This window comes from Stomoxys calcitrans, chromosome 4 (genome assembly GCF_963082655.1).
Source record: "Stomoxys calcitrans chromosome 4, idStoCalc2.1, whole genome shotgun sequence".
NCBI lineage: Eukaryota > Metazoa > Arthropoda > Insecta > Diptera > Muscidae > Stomoxys > Stomoxys calcitrans.
This window is the reverse complement of record NC_081555.1, coordinates 23,544,121-23,560,664: the sequence shown is the minus strand read 5'-3', so window position 1 is coordinate 23,560,664 and position 16,544 is coordinate 23,544,121. Positions and strand designations below refer to the sequence as shown.

The following is a 16,544-nucleotide window of genomic DNA, read 5'->3' as shown; positions in this document are numbered from 1 at the left end:
CTGTACGTAAAACGTTCCACAAAGGTCGCATAATTGGACCTTAATATTAATAATTGCCCATAGGTCCAATTATTAATATTAAAAGCTTTCAAAATATTTTATTTTTGTAAATTTGAAAGGTTTGTGATCCCATTAAAACTTTTATAAAAAAAATTTCCTTTGGCATTTAATGATCTTATTGATACTCCCATTGGATTTAGTGCGAAAGTATTTTATTTCAAATTCATTTGGTCTCTCTTGAGTAAAAGTTAAAATTTGTGGATTCCATTTAAATAATTTTAAAACAATTCCTTTGTCGTTACTATTGTTCACGACTTCCCTTCAGTTATTTTTTGATGTGAGTATAATAATTGACCCATAGGTCCAATTATTGCTATTAATATCTTCCAAAATATTTAATTTTTGTGAATTTAAAAAGTTTGTGGAACCCATTTAGACTATTGTAAACTTTCGTTGTTTTTCATGGCTTCTTTACAGGTAGTTTAACGTTTTGTGTGTGACATTTTTAGCTGTATATCTTATTTTTTGACATCAACAGCCTGTGGAACCTATTTAATTTAGTAATGATATTGTGCCATGAACATTTCAGAAAATTTTTTAATGATATTTGTTTATATTCCAGTTAGATTTTGTGCTAAAATATTTTCTTTCAAATTTATTTGGTCTCTTTTGAGTATAAGTTAAAATTTGTGGATTCCATTTAAATAACTTTAAAAACAATACTTTGTCGTTACTATTATTCATGACTTCCTTTCAGTTGTTTTAACTTTTTTATATTAGTAAAAGTTTTCGCTATAAAATATTTAATTATTATGTTTATAGCTCTTATGAGGCAGGAATAAAAATTTGTGGAACCCATTAGAAGTATTTTAGTGTTTTTATTTAAGGTAGCTAAGTACTTTTTTGATTTCTCCAGGGTTAAATTTTGCGGTACAAGGTGCCTATCCCACATTTGTTTCTATTATTTAGAAATTCCTACTTGTGGAATTCATTGAGTTTTGGATTTTATTCAAAAAAATGCCTTTGCCAATGCATAAACTTTTAATTTTTTTGGTTGTAATTCATATTATAGGAAGAATGTTTCAAATCAAAATTTGCTTTTTAAGTTATTGCGCCCAATGAAAGGAATTTTTATTTGTGGAACCTATTTCAAATATTTCTATTTACTTGTTTTAAGGGACGAAAATTAAATTTTTCAGTTTTATGGAGGTTTATAATTTGTACTGGGCTTTTATTTTACTATTTGTTTCAACATGCTAGTACATGTCGATTGTGGAATCTATTTATTGCCAAACTTTAAGATTTGATTAGAATGGCTGCATGGAATTTATTGCCTAGGCCTAACAATTTAATATAATTTATTTAGTTTATATTTTCGGTAGTATTTAATAGGTACTAGTTGTGTATTTTTTTAATTATTTTAAAATATGCGGCCTGTGGAACCTATTTATTTTCAGATTTTATTAAAATAATGTTTCTCGCATGGATGCAAATTTTTTTTGTTTCCTCCGATTTGTATTATAAGGACAAAATATTTCATATATAAATATTTGTTTTCTGATATTAAGGCACCCAGTGATGGGAATTAGAGTTTGTGGAACCTATTTGAACTATTTTATTTTTCTGTTTTGTTTTTAAAAAACAAAAAAAAAACGGTTGCATTTTTCGGAATTATGTAGTTAATGCTGGGATTTTTTCCTTATATTTATGGCTTTGTATCTTTAGATCAGAATATGAGACCTGTGGAATCCATTGCTTTTCAATCCTTAAAATGCCGGCTAAATTATCTCAAAATTTTCATATCTAAAAAAAGTGTTTATTTTTTATACCTTTCGTTCATCCAAATCTTTCAAACAGAACTGTATTACAAACTTTCCCAAGGTGTTCTCCCCTATCCCTCTAAAAATGTTTTTAACTTTGTCAAGTCCTAATTACTTTTATGTTAATAACAAGGGTTGGCATTTCTTCTAGAATGGCCATGTAAATTATCTAAAGTTGCTGCTTTCATAAACCATATTTCGACTTTTGGCCAGATTTTTTGTTTGTCTTTGATGAGAAACAAAAACTTTCAAAGGTATCCATCACGTCATTCAGCTTGTTCTCATTTTTGTTTTTTATCCATTATAAATTTTTGCTAATCTCAAGAAGAACGGGAACATTGTGGCTTTGATTGTAATCCATCATACTTTCACTTCACAAAGGCCAAAACCAAATTTTGAATTGTTTGCGTTTTTTTTATTGTATCTTGTTGAATATCATAGGGTTCGTTGGTTCGTTTACATTTTTACGCTTTAAAGTAGGAAACCTAATTTTTTTGTTGTCATTTAAATTTCTTCTTTCTATTTTGGCTCTTTTGCTTAATTCTTTCCAGCCAACCAGCCAGAAAGAAAGCACCACCACATACTTTTTTCGGACGGTTTTTTTTCTCTTAAATCGTTCAAACATTGGGAAAAAAAGAGTTGATAATTATAGAAAATAAAGAAAGAAAAGTTCAAAGACCCGAGAAGGCATGCGAACACAAACTGCTGCGGAAGAAATGGGTAAAAAAGAAAGAACAACTTAAACACAATATTGGCGTGGTGATAATAGCTGGCATATGTTTTTGTTTGAATAGCTGATGTTTGCTCTATTGTTGGGTAAAGGGGAGTAGCAAACACTGAAACGCTAAAACGGGGTGGGAGTAACCCATGGAATTTCATTCTTTTTTTACAGAGTCCATAAAAATGTGTCATAATGACAATGGTGTCATACTGTTGTTTAAGATCGCTAACTAGACAGAAAAGTAGTTAAAAGATGCTTTCGGGAAATGTAACATGATCTTGCTGCTTAAACACACCCTAAACCTAGCTTAACTAGGCAGCTTATCTTCTTTGTAATGAAGAGATAAAAGTTGTGCTATAGCGCCTCAAAATCACATTCTACGAAAATAAATTGGCAAAAAGTTTTTAACGGTTTCATTAAAGTTCACAGAGACAATGGTAATCACTGCAAAATCTTATATTGGAGGAGCTGGGTTCCAACTCAAATTTTAGAGACTAGTAAGACCTACTCATAACAAGACAGTTTCCCATCATGCTGAATGAGTACAGTCTTCGTACTACGGCGAAGTGGTTTGCGGAATTCGTTCTATGCGTAAACCCGTCTAAAACAAAAGTTTATTATTTTCGATAGAAGATACCCACTGCGCCCCTTGTCCCATCAAAAGAACCTCATGTCCCATTTATAGAAAGCGCAAAATATTGATAATTGAAATGGTTTGTCACTGGCTTGTCATTGATGGGATGCATACTACAATTACCAGTCCCATTATATGGTGTTGTAGTCTGGTGGACGGCACTTGAAAAATCCACCTAAAGGCAAAAATTTCCAAAAAATTCCCATTGAATATTCCCTTAAATGCAACATTTTTGAATTTACTTGAATTATTTTATGTTAAGGCCAAACAAGTTCCATTCGCAGATTCATACTTCATTAGAATAATTTTCCCTTTAATAAAAATTTTCCCAAGCTTCGTTTCACCTCCAAGACTTGACCAACTTTAACTTTTCCCTTCTTCTTTTCTTTCAGGAATTATGACACTGAGCCGTGGCCCCTACAGCGAGCTCGATAAAATGAGCCTTTTTCAGGATCTAAAACTGAAACGACGAAAAATCGATTCAAGATGCAGCAGTGATGGTGAATCTGTAGCCGATACCTCAACCTCATCACCGGATCTTTTGGCGCCCATGTCACCCAAAATGTGTGACTCCGGAGGAGGAGGTGGTGGTGGTGGTGGTGGTAGTGGCTCCAATGTGGCCAGCTCTATGTCATTAGTCACTCTAACGGCTACCACCTCTCTAACAACAGCCACAACACCTGCCACCTGTTCCAGCACAGCCTTGCCTCAGCATCAAGTGGCTGCCGAAGTTGTGGTGGCCACAGCAAAGGCGGTGGCTGCGGCGGTTGCTGTTAAAAATGAACAACTGCAGCAATTGCAACAGCTGCAGCAACAGCAACAACAACAAGAACAGACTGAAATTCATTCATCATCGTGTGGCATGTCAGCGGCATCCTCATCAGCCAGCAATATGATGACACCTCCTGCGCCTGTAAGAACTTCTCCGCCTATGAACACTGCCGAAATGGCAGCCGCTGATAGTGCCGAACGAAGGACACCCTCAAGTAATAGAGCCACACCCACACCGCCGCATAATAATGGCAATGCCAGCAGTAGTACCAGCAATGGAGGTGGCAGTAGTCGAGCTTCACCGGATTCTATGGATGATAAGCCCACAACAACTTCGACTACATCAATGCAAATGCCCTCGGCCAATGGCATGCATGGCGCTTCAACGGGTGGTGGAAATAGCGGCAGCGGCAGCACGGGTAGTATGAGTGTCATACGCTCCGTTAAGGAAGAACGTATATTGGCTTCACCCACACGCATGATGGCCTATCATCAACATCAGCTGCAGCAACAGCAGGCACAACAGCAGCAGCAGCAGCAGCAACAACAGCAACAGCAGGGTTGCAAGACACCCACACAGTCTCAACAACATGTCACCGTTTTGGTGACACCATCCCGTATTAAGTCTGAACCTAACCAATTACCGCCGCAACCATCACATTCGCCATATTCCACAGCTGTAAGTGCATCGACCACCACAATGTCACCCTCTTTGCTGCATACGATACCCACAGCCACCCATAATACAGCGCCCACCAGCCTACTTCATCATCATCAACAGCAGCAGCAGCAGCAACAACAACAGCAGCAGCAGTCACAGCAGCAGCAACAACAACAACACCAGCCACAAAATCCACCTCCACCTCCTATAGTCACAACACATCACCTGCACCAACAGCTGACACAGCCTCAGCTGCGCAAGACCAGCCCTCCCCATGATCTGCAGTTTCCCCCGCAACATCATCATCTGCTGACGCAATCGATGCAACATCTGACGCAACAGCAACAAATACAACTGCTGCAGCAGGCGGCTGCCATGTCGCGGCAAAATAATCCTGCCAACAGAGAGTTATCGCCCAGTGCCTCCATGTCACCCAGTTCAAGACACTCGGCATCGAAGTCGCCCCAGCAGCATTTAATGCAGCAGCAGCAGCAACAAAACGCAGCAGCTGGCCAGCATATGCGTATCAAGAAGGAGCCTGCGTCCATGCAAAATCATGTCTCCGGTTTTGGCAATACCGCCAATGGGCCCCAGAGACATCATTCGCCGCACTTCATGCCACAACAGTCACCCAACCAGCAGCAGGGGGGCCAGCAGGGCCCACCTCCGCCACAGCTGCCGCCTCAGGCATTGGGCAACATGGCTCAGGCTCTAATGCATCCGGCCTCATTGCAGTCACTGAGACATCCCAATAGGGATGCTGCCATTTTATTTCGCGTCAAAAATGAAGTGCAGCAACATGTGGCCGCCGCAGCAGCGGCTGCTGCGGGTCTGCCTCAGCTAATGCAACCCGGCGCTGCTGCTGTGGCTGCAGCAGCGGCTCAACGCATGGTCTGGGTATCGAATGCGCGTATAAATGGCGTAAAGCCCGAAGTGATAGGAGGCCCCATGGGCAGCATACGACCGGGTGGGCCGGGCCAGTCACCATCACCGCATCATTCGTCATCATCGGCCTCGTCATCATCGCAGCTTTCGCCGCAGACACCCTCGCAAACCCCACCGCGGGGCACACCGACAGTGATAATGGGAGAAAGTTGTGGCGTGCGCACCATGGTCTGGGGCTATGAACCAGCGGCGCCTGCCTCATCCGCAGGCTCAGCGAGTCAGTCACCCAACCACTCACATCACCATGCGCCCCATCATATGGGCGGCCACCAACAGATGGGAGGAGGTGGAGGTCTGGGAGGACCACCCTCTTCGCTGCAGTCGCAATCGCATCATTCATCACAGTCATCATTGAATACCGCATCGTCACCTTCAGCCGGATCTCTAACGCCCACGCATACGCCTGGACCATCGCCACAAAACAATGAGGAAGCAGCCCAGCTGCTGTTGTCTTTGGGTCAGACCCGCATACAAGATAATCGGCCAAGACCGCCTCATGCATTTCGTCCTCCCCACGCCCTGAACATGGAACGCTTGTGGGCGGGAGATTATTCGCAACTGCCACCAGGCCAATTGCATGCTTTAAACCTGAGTGCAGCGCAACAGCCTTGGGGCGGTGGTGGCTCTTCGAATACCACCGGCCTGGGGCGAGGTTTGGATAACCCCCATGAGCCCACGGATGAGGATGATCAGCCGCTGGTGTGTATGATATGTGAGGATAAGGCAACGGGTTTACATTATGGTATTATAACATGTGAAGGGTAAGTTGAGATGGATAGTAAAGAGTGGAAGGGGGCGAGGGGAGTTTCCAGAATAGAGAAAAATTTGTGATAGACTTATCAGACAAAAAAATGGTCCTTATAAGACTTTGATATGGGATTTCCCTCATTTAGAGCCAATTGTCAATTGGAAGCCTATTTTTGATGTAAGTTTTTGTGGTGTTCCAATCACACAAAAGTGAGGCTCAACGTTTCGTTGTTTTTTTCTATTTTCGACATTTTTTCGTCATCCTGGATAATATCTCCCATACCCTTTCAACTTAAAACTAAAATTGTTTAACTTTTTCTAACCTCCCTCTTCCTGTTTCCTTCCTTCTTCTCGCCAGGTGCAAAGGATTCTTCAAACGCACTGTACAAAATCGCAGAGTTTATACATGCGTGGCCGATGGCACCTGTGAAATAACCAAAGCTCAACGTAATCGTTGTCAGTATTGTCGCTTCAAGAAGTGCATAGAACAAGGCATGGTTTTGCAAGGTAGGTTTCCAACCCTGATTGTCTTAAATTTCTTTTTAAAACTTCCCAAACTTATAGCTGTTCGCGAGGATCGCATGCCTGGCGGCCGCAATAGTGGGGCCGTCTATAACCTCTACAAGGTCAAATATAAGAAACACAAGAAGAACAAACAAAATCAACAACAGCAGCAGCAACAACAATCGCAACAGCACTCACCCATGCATCAGCCACAGGGACATCATCAGCCACAACTATCGCCGCATCATCACCAAACCCATCTCTTTATGCCACAACAACAGCAGCAACAATTGCAGCACCAACAATTTGCAGCCGCAGTGGCGGCAGCAGCCCATCAGCAACAAACCAAATTACTCGGTGAGATGAAACCGATGTTCTTGACGAAAGAGCAGCAGGCCATGCACTCACCGCACCATCAAGCTCAGCAATCGCCTTCGTTGGGCCCGCCCCAGCAGCAGGGACCGCCTCCGCCACATTTGTCATCACCCCATCATCCGCTGCATGCCTCGTCATTGGGCCCTGGTGGTCCTCTACACAGTCCCGTGGCCGGCGGTGGAGGCAATGGCGGTGGTAGTGGTGGCAATGGCCCTCCCCAGCAGACATCACATCACCATGCCGCCTCAGTGGCGCCGCCCCAACATGTGGCCCATCAGCCTTCAGCAGCTTCACAAAGACCTGCCACGCCCCAAGAGACTGCCATGAAAATACCCTCGCATTTGGTAAATGGAACCATACTAAAGACTGCTCTAACAAATCCTAGCGAGATTGTTCACCTACGGCACCGACTCGACTCAGCGGTTAGCTCCTCCAAAGATCGCCAGATCTCATACGAGCATTCTCTGTCCATGATACAAACTCTAATAGACTGTGACGCCATGGAAGACATTGCCACACTGCCGCATTTCTCCGAATTCTTGGAGGACAAATCCGAGATTAGTGAAAAACTCTGCAACATCGGTGACTCCATAGTCCACAAGCTGGTGTCGTGGACCAAGAAGCTGCCCTTCTATCTGGAGATACCGGTGGAGATACATACCAAACTTTTGACCGACAAATGGCATGAGATACTCATACTGACAACAGCAGCCTATCAAGCCCTGCATGGCAAACGGCATACATCATCTGCGGCGTCATCACATTCGAACAACTCGGCCAGCAGTTCCACATCTTCGAATTCTTCAGCCTCATCCTCGTCCTCGTCGCCCACACAACACAATCACAATAGTAATAGCAACACCAGCAACAACAACAGCAACAATCATGCATCATCAACATCACCTCCCCACATAACAGCACATCCTGCCTTAGTACACAAAGACGATCCAGAATTTGTGGCCGAAGTCAATGCCCATCTGAGTACGCTGCAAACGTGTCTGACGACTCTGATGGGCCAGCCCATAGCTATGGAACAGCTAAAACTCGATGTGGGTCATATGGTGGATAAGATGACACAGATAACCATTATGTTTAGAAGAATCAAACTTAAAATGGAAGAATATGTCTGTCTCAAGGTCTACATATTACTGAATAAAGGTAAGCGAATGCATATTTGAGTTGGCCACAGAAGTAGATTCTAACAGAGATTTTCTTTTCGCCTGTCTGTGTTCTTTTTTTGTTTCTATGCCTTTAGCAGAAGTGGAATTGGAAAGTATACAGGAACGTTACATACAAGTATTGCGTACATTTTTACAACATTCATCGCCACAGAATCCACAAGCCCGCCTTAATGAGTTATTGTCTCATATACCCGAGGTAAGTAGGGCGAAAATTGCAATAAGGAAAGAATTGAAGATGAAGGAGCAAAGAAGATCTGAAGTCTTTGGAGTATAAATGGAAAGTTGTAAAGGACTTGGTAGATTCTAATGAACTAAGGAGATTCCAAGGAATTTGACAAGTTGCGAGGATCTTAAGGAGAAGCAAGGAACTTGGGAAGTTCCAAGAAACTTGGGAAGTTCCAAGAAACTTGGGAAGTTCCAAGAAACTTGGGAAGTTCCAAGGGATAGCTCCAAGGAGCTTTGGATGGAACATGGGAATTTGAAAAGAACTTAGGAAGTTGCAACGAAATTAAGAAGCTACAAGCAACTTGCGAGTTGCAGCGACTATGAGAAATTCCAAGGAAATTGCATAGTTTCAAAGAGCATGGGAAATTCGATGGGACTTGGGTATTGTTCGAAGGAACAAGGAAAATTTCAGAAAATTTTGTAGATTGCAAAGAACTTAAAAAATTCTAAAGAGTTTGGGAAGCTCCAAAGAATTTAGAAAATTTATAAGAAAATTATGACAGTTCCAAATAACTTGGGAAGTTCCAAGAACTAAGGAAATTCCAAAGAACTTGGGTAGTTTCAAAGAACTTGGGGAGTTTCAAAGAACTTGGGAAGTTCCAAAGAACTTGGGAAGTTCAAAAAACTTGGGAAGTTCCAAAGAACTTGGGAAGAACCAAAGAACTTGGGAAGTTACAAATAACTTGGGAAGTTTCAAAGGACTTGGGTAGTTCCAAATAACCAAGGAAGTTCCAAAGAATTAAGGAAGTTCCAAAGAACTTGAGAAGTCCCAAAGAACTTGGAAAGTTCCAAAGAACTTGGAAAGCTCCAAAGAACTTGGGAAGTTTCAAAGAACTAAGGAAGTTCCAAAGAACTGAAGTATCAAAGAACTTGGGAAATTCCAAAGAACTTGGGAAGTTGCAAAGAACTGTGAAAATTCCAAAGAACTCGGGAAGTTCCAAAGAACTTGGGAAGTTCAACGAACTTGGGATGCTCCACAGAATGTTGGAAGTTCCAAAGAACTAAGGAAGTTCCAAAGAACTAGGGAAGTATCAAAAAACTTGGGAAGTTAAAAATAACTTAGGAAGTTGCAAATAACTTGGGAAGTTGCAAATAACTTGGGAAGTTGCAAAGAACTTGGGGATTTCCAAAGAACTTGGGAAGTTGCAAAGAACTCGGAAAATTCCAAAGAACCCGGGAAGTTCCAAAGAACTTGGGAAGTTCAACGAACTTGGATTATTCTAACGATCTTAGGATGCTCCACAGAACGTTGGAAGTTCCAAAGAACTTGGGAAGTTCCAACGAACTTGGATTGTTCCAACGAACTTGGATTGTTCCAACGAACTTGGAATGCCCCACAGAACGTTGAAAGTTCCACAGAGCTCGGAAAGTTACACAGATCTCGGGAAGTTCCACAGAGCTCGGGAAGTTCCAAAAAACTTGGTAAGTTCAAAGAAACTTGATAAGTTCTAAGAATCGTGGAAAATTCAATGGAACTTTCAAAGTTGGAAAGCTCCATGGAACTTTCATAGTTCCTAATGTTTTGGAAAGTTCCTATGATCTTAAAAACTTTGCGATCTTGAAAAGTTTCAGATCGTGAAAAGTTACAGTTCCTAGGGTTTTGGAAAGTTCCTATGATTTTGAAAAGTTTCAGATCATGAAAAGTTCCAAGGTACTTAGAATGCTAAAAAGAAATTGAAAAGTTCCAAGGAATTTGGAACATTCCAACGAATTTGGAGAGTTCCAAGGACCATGGAAAGTTCCATGGCACTTTCCGAGTGGAAGGTTCCAAAGAACATGGAACTTTCATAGTTCCTAATGTTTTGGAAAGTTCCTATGATCTTAAAAACTTTCCGATCTTGAAAAGTTTCAGATCGTGAAAAGTTTCAGTTCCTAGGGTTTTGGAAAGTTCCTATGATCTTGAAAAGTTTCATGAAAAGTTCCAAGGTACTTAGAATGCTATAAGGAAATTGGAAGTTCCAAGGAATTTGGAACATTCCAACGAATTTAGAGAGTTCCAAGGACCATGGAAAGTTTCATGGCACTTTCCGAGTGGAAAGTTCCAAAGAAGTTGGAAAGGTCTAAGGAACCTGAAAGCTGCAAGAAACTGAAAAAGTTTAAAGAATCCTGGAAAGTTCCTAGGATTTTGGAAAGTTCCTAGAATCGTGGAAGGTTCCTAGGATTGTGGAAAGTTTCAAGAAATTTGGATAAGATCGTGGAAAGTTTAAGGAAAAGAAAAAGTTCCAAGGAACTTAGAAAGTTCCATGCTACTCTGTAAGTTCCTAAGTTCGAGGGAACGTTCCAAGGCACGTTAGAAGTACTAAGGAATGTGAAGAGTTCCTTAGATCTTGGGAAGTCCCAAGGACATTGCGAAGTACCAAAGATATTAGAATGTTTTAAGAATCTTAGAAAATTTCAACGAGTTTCTATGATCTTGGAAAGTTCCTTGAATCTTCGAAAGTTCCAAAGGTCTTGGAAAGTTCCGAGGATCTTGGGAAGTTCCAAAGAAGTTGGAAAGGTCTAAGAAACTTGAAAGCTGCAAGAAACTGAAAAAGTTTAAAGAATCCTGGATAGATCCTAGGATTTTGGAAAGTTCCTAGAATCGTGGAAGGTTCCTAGGATTGGGGAAAGTTTCAAGAAATTTGGATAAGATCGTGGAAAGTTTAAGGAAAAGAAAAAAGTTCCAAGGAACTTGGAAAGTTCCATGCTACTCTGCAAGTTCCTAAGTTCGGGGGAACGTTTCAAGGCACTTTAGAAGTACTAAGGATTGTGGAGTGTTCCTTAGATCTTGGGAAGTCCCAAGGACATTGGGAAGTACCAAAGATATTGGAATGTTTTAAGAATCTTAGAAAATTTCAAAGAGTTTCTAGGATCTTGGAAAGTTCCTTGGATCTTCGAAAGTTCCAAAGACCTTGGAAAGTTCCGAGGATCTTGGGAAGTTCTAAGGATCTCGTAAAGTTTTTAAGGATTTTGGAAAGTTCCTAATATCTTGGAATGTTCCTAAGGACTTGGATAGTTCCAAGGATCTTGGAATGTTCCTAGGATCTCGAAAAGTCCTAGGATCTTGGAAATTCCTAGGACTTTGGAAAGTTCCAAAGTACGTGGAGAGTTTCTATGATTGAGATATTGGAAAGTTCCAAGTGTTTTGAAATGTTTCAAGAATCTTCGAAAGTTCCTAGGATCTTAGAATGTTCCTAGGGTCTTGTAAAGTTCCTAATATCTTGGAATGTTCCTAAGGACCTAGTTCCAAGGATCTCGAAAAGTCCTAGGATCTTGAAAATTCCTAGGATTTTGGAAAGTTCCAAAGTGCGTGGAGAGTTTCTAAGATTAAGATATTGGAAAGTTCCAAGTGTTTCAAAATGTTTCAAGAATCTTCGAAAGTTCCTACGATCTTAAAAAGTTCCTAGGGTCTTGTAAAGTTCCTAATATCTTGGAATGTTCCTAAGGTCTTGAAAATTTTCTCGGATCTTTGAAAGTTCGGACAATTTTGGATCTTAGAAAATTTCAAGAAGAGTTTTTAGGATCTTGGGAAGTTCCTTGGGTTTTCGAATGTTCCAAGTATTTTGAAAAGTTCCAAAAATCTTCGAAAGTTCCTAGAATCTTAGAAGTTCCTAATATTTTGGAATGTTTCTAAGATTTTGGAAAATTCCAAGGGTCTTGGGAAGTTCCTAAAAACTTTGGAAGCTGCAAAAAACTTGGGAAGCTGCAAGCAAATTTAGATGTTTCGAAAACATTCCAAGGAACTTACATGTTTCAAGGAAAGAAAGAAAAATTAAAATTTGTTAAACACTTGGAAAGTTTTAACGAACTAGGAATGTTCTAAATGCTATGGCAGGTCCCAGTAAATTTTAGTTTGCGTAAAACATGTTTTTTTTCATTTTCCTTTTCATTCATCTGCATTTTCAGATCCAAGCTGCTGCTAGTCTATTATTGGAAAGTAAGATGTTCTACGTTCCCTTTGTTTTGAACTCGGCCAGTATAAGGTAGCAAATGCTTCAACGTGGTCTATTGACAATTGCCGAGCAAAAACCGCCTTATCACCGAACAACAGGAACGGGAACCGAAACCGAAACCGAAACAACAGCAAACGAACAGCATCACTCATCGAGCCAAGACCCCCAAGAGCTTAGAGCAACAACAAAGGAAACCACTGCGGCCACCAACGATGAGGGCCATAGTCAGCAACGGGAGGAAAAAGATTATCAATTCAAATGTTTGCCCATTGTTGAAATGCCTCAGATAAAAATCGAAAGAGATTATGATGATTATGAAATGGCTGATGAAGTGCAGGAAAATGCCATGGAAACAATGGATACCGAAGATGTTGAAGGCTCCCGGGATATGCAAATGCAAATGGAAGAGAGCAATGATGAGAATGATGAAGAGAGAAATAATTTAAATATAAAACCAGTGCCTCAGTTGTTGGAACCAACTTCAATATTAAAGACTTCTTTGCTAACGGGGGCAGCCAATACCTTGGCCACCTTGACAGCGGCAGCAGAACAAATAGCCCGTATGCCCAGCTTGACTGTAAGTGATAACACTAAGGGACAAGATCTTAGTGGTAGTGCAATGCCAAGTACAGCAAATGCGGCGAATACAATAAAGTCCTATGGTTATTATAATGAAGAAAACAAAAGACTTTTGTTTAGTGAAACAGCAGGGGAAAGAGAAAACTCACCACAACTTAAGGTGCAGCAACAGCAGCAGCAACAGGGAGCAGAAGACACTAGGGGGGATAATAATGAAACTCCCACATATACATCAATATTGCAAACAGCATTGATGTCCAAACGTCCAGCAACATTAAATGTTGCCTCAACATTACAAACAGCAATGGCATCGGTAACATCATCATCACCAGCAGCAGCAACAGCAACATCATCATCATCAACTTTCTCAACATCAGCAAATACTACATTTTTGGCCTCTGGCATTTTATGTTCCTCACCAGGCTCATCAGCATCATCCATGTCGTCGTCATCACTATCATCCAACAAGACTTTACATGTGCGCACCCCCGATCAAGTTTTAAAGACTGCAGTTACCTTGGCAACCCTAAGCGAAATAACCACACAGCGAGAATTGCAACAGAAACAACAACAACAGCAGCAGCAACAAGACTTAGCAGCTGCGGCTGCCTCTAAACATATACTGGTGGTGCCCCAGGTGGCACCACGCAAAATGTGTACCCTGCCTTTTAAAAAGCTGAATTTTGCCAATGTAGCCAACAACACTCCAACTCCTTCACCTCTACCCAACACTGCCTCCAGCAATAATTTCTCATCAGCATCATTTGCAGCAGCAACAACCACAACCATAACATCATCGGTTGCAGCTGCTGCAGCAGCATTGTGCAACATCAATTCTGCAACATCAGCAAACAACACTGCTACAAACACAACAACAACAACTGCAATTACACTAAATACTAATAAAAATCATTTCAATAGTTTTTTAGGTTCTATGAATATGAAAAACAACAGCAACAGCAACAACAACAATAATAATAACATTAATTTATGCAACAACATTAATAATAACAATAACCAACAGGCGGCTTCTTCTATAATACAGAAAACTAATCACAATACCAGCAGCAATAATGTCCTTTTAGCCCCCAACAACAGTAGCAGCAGCAGTGGTGCCCTATGCCCCATGCCTCTTACACAAAGCCTAAAGATACCCTGCCCCATGAAGCCACAATTGGTTACCAGCCAAACTCAGACCGAAGATGTGGCCCCCAAAAATGAAGAGGCCAAATCTACGGGTATGGCCACTTCGGCCATATGTTTTGCCAACACAACCTTTTCCACGCCCCCTACTACTTCCGCCTATAGTAACACTAACAATACGAGTAGCACCTCATTAGCATCTTCATTACAAACAACCTCTCTGGCTCAGGCTGGAGCAGGACTGTTAAGGACTGCCGTGCCAACGACTCATAGTAAAATGATGAACTTGGCACAAACCGCATCAACATTTTCATCAACTGCCACAACTACATTATCATCAGCACCCACTGGTATTATGGCCTCTAGCATAAGTAAAGCCCCCAGCTGCTCGAAGAGCCTAAAAGCCCCACCAAACTCTTCTGTGCTAAATGTTTCGGGTAGCATTTTAAAGAACTCTTTGACCCAGCCCCTAAGTGGGCCCACAGATAAAGCCTTGGCTATGGCAAATCCCCTTTTGAATAACTACACTGCCACTAAGACTCAAAGGGCATGCAACAACCCTACGACTTCCTGCTTGTCCAGCACTTCCTCATCTACGTCTACTGTTAACTCTCCTGCTACCGCTGTTACTGTTGTTGTTTTTGAGACATTGTTACCTGAGGACTGAAAACTTTGTTTATAAACGTAAATATTTTTTGTAGATTTTTTACAAACCACCCCCAAACCCCCCAACCCTCCTTACAAAAAAAAAAAAGCTTGGCTCCCTTAAACCCCCCCCACCCCTTTTAGCCCCTTTGTTGTTATTCCCTCGCCAATTTGTTTTGTAAGTTTTATTTTTTTTTTACATATATATAAATAATTGTTTCGCTTTGCTTTTATATATACATACATACATAAATATTATATATTGTTTATTACAACATAAATATTTTTTTTATAGACCTTAAGTCAAAACTTATATAAACAATTTATAAAAATTGTTTTAAGTTTTAGGGTAGTTATTATTTTTTTTTTTTTTTCTAAATGTAATTTTTATCTTAAATGTATAATTTAAAACCTAAGAAAACATTTTTTATATATATAAAAATCTTATATAAAATAAATTTTTATAATTTTTAAGTCAAATGTCGTAACCTATAAACACTATACAAAAATTATGGACTTTTTTTTGTAGCTTAATGTTTTACATTTTAAATAAGATTTTATTATGATTACTTTAGGCATAAACAATACAAAACAAAAAAAATTATTATTAATTATTGCTATTTTTTAAATATTTTTTAAAAACAAAAAAGGAAAACAAAACAAAAAATCCCAAATAATTTTTTTTTAATATTATTATAAATATCATTATTATGATTTAAAATGTTTAGCTTAAAATAATTTGTTTTTCTTTTAGTTTTTTGTAATTTTTTGTTTTTTTTCTTTTGCAAAAGAATGTAAACGGATTATATATATGTATGTGTATTTTTCTGTGTTTTTTTTTATTAATTGTTATAATTAATCATTTACAATTTATCTAAACATAACTATAAATTAAACAAAAACCAACAAACAACAAAAAATTAATCATTTCATTTTCACCAAACACACACACACACACACAAACAAACAAAAGCTTATTATGCCAACAAAACTGGAAACAAAACAATCCTAAAGAAAAATTAAAAATAAAACAAAGCAACAAAAATCCCCTTTAAATAAAAAACGTGTTCAAGAAAAAAAAAAACAAGTTCCTTTTTTTATTTATTTTCCTGCCAAAAAAAAACACACAAGAAAGAGGAAACTCACAAAAAAAAAATTGACAAAAATTTAAAAAAAAAAAATTAAATCGGACGCACACATAATTAATTTTAGCATATTCTGAGAGAAGATAACAACCTAAACTAGATAAAATTTAAGGGTTTTCAATATCAATTCGTATTTTAAAATTTTTAATTTTCTTCTAAGAAAAGCTGCACACATCAAAACCATTAAAAAATTCCGAAAGAAAACAACAACCCCCACAAGGTGTATAAACAAATTTATAAATATCAATTCGTTTTTTTGTCATTTTCACAAAAGAAAGCTGCACATAATCAAAAAAAATTTTTTTTTTAATTTTCACAAAAGAAACCTGAACACAGTCAAATCTTATAAGAATTGCGCCCTCTAGAGGATCAAGAAGTAAAATCGAGATATCGGTTTTAAAGGGTTATTATGATTTATGAGATTATTTAGACCAGGGATGCACAAAATTAAAATTTTCTTTAAGCTGGTATTAATGCTCAATTCACACGAATTCATATTCTCTTGGCTTTAGTCAT

General features: G+C 39.4%; 1 protein-coding gene across 1 annotated transcript in view; it reads left to right on the top strand.

Moving 5' to 3' along the window:
* The window catches only part of LOC106083868 (hormone receptor 4), a 38,160-nt gene extending 22,205 nt beyond the window's left edge, over nucleotides 1-15,955 (top strand). The window contains 5 exon segments of the mRNA XM_013247144.2: nucleotides 3,568-6,313; nucleotides 6,658-6,806; nucleotides 6,864-8,336; nucleotides 8,434-8,555; nucleotides 12,470-15,955. Of these exon segments, the coding sequence (XP_013102598.2) occupies nucleotides 3,568-6,313; nucleotides 6,658-6,806; nucleotides 6,864-8,336; nucleotides 8,434-8,555; nucleotides 12,470-14,905 (6,926 nt within the window). The 3' untranslated portion in view covers nucleotides 14,906-15,955.
* The last annotated feature ends 589 nt before the right edge of the window (nucleotides 15,956-16,544 follow it).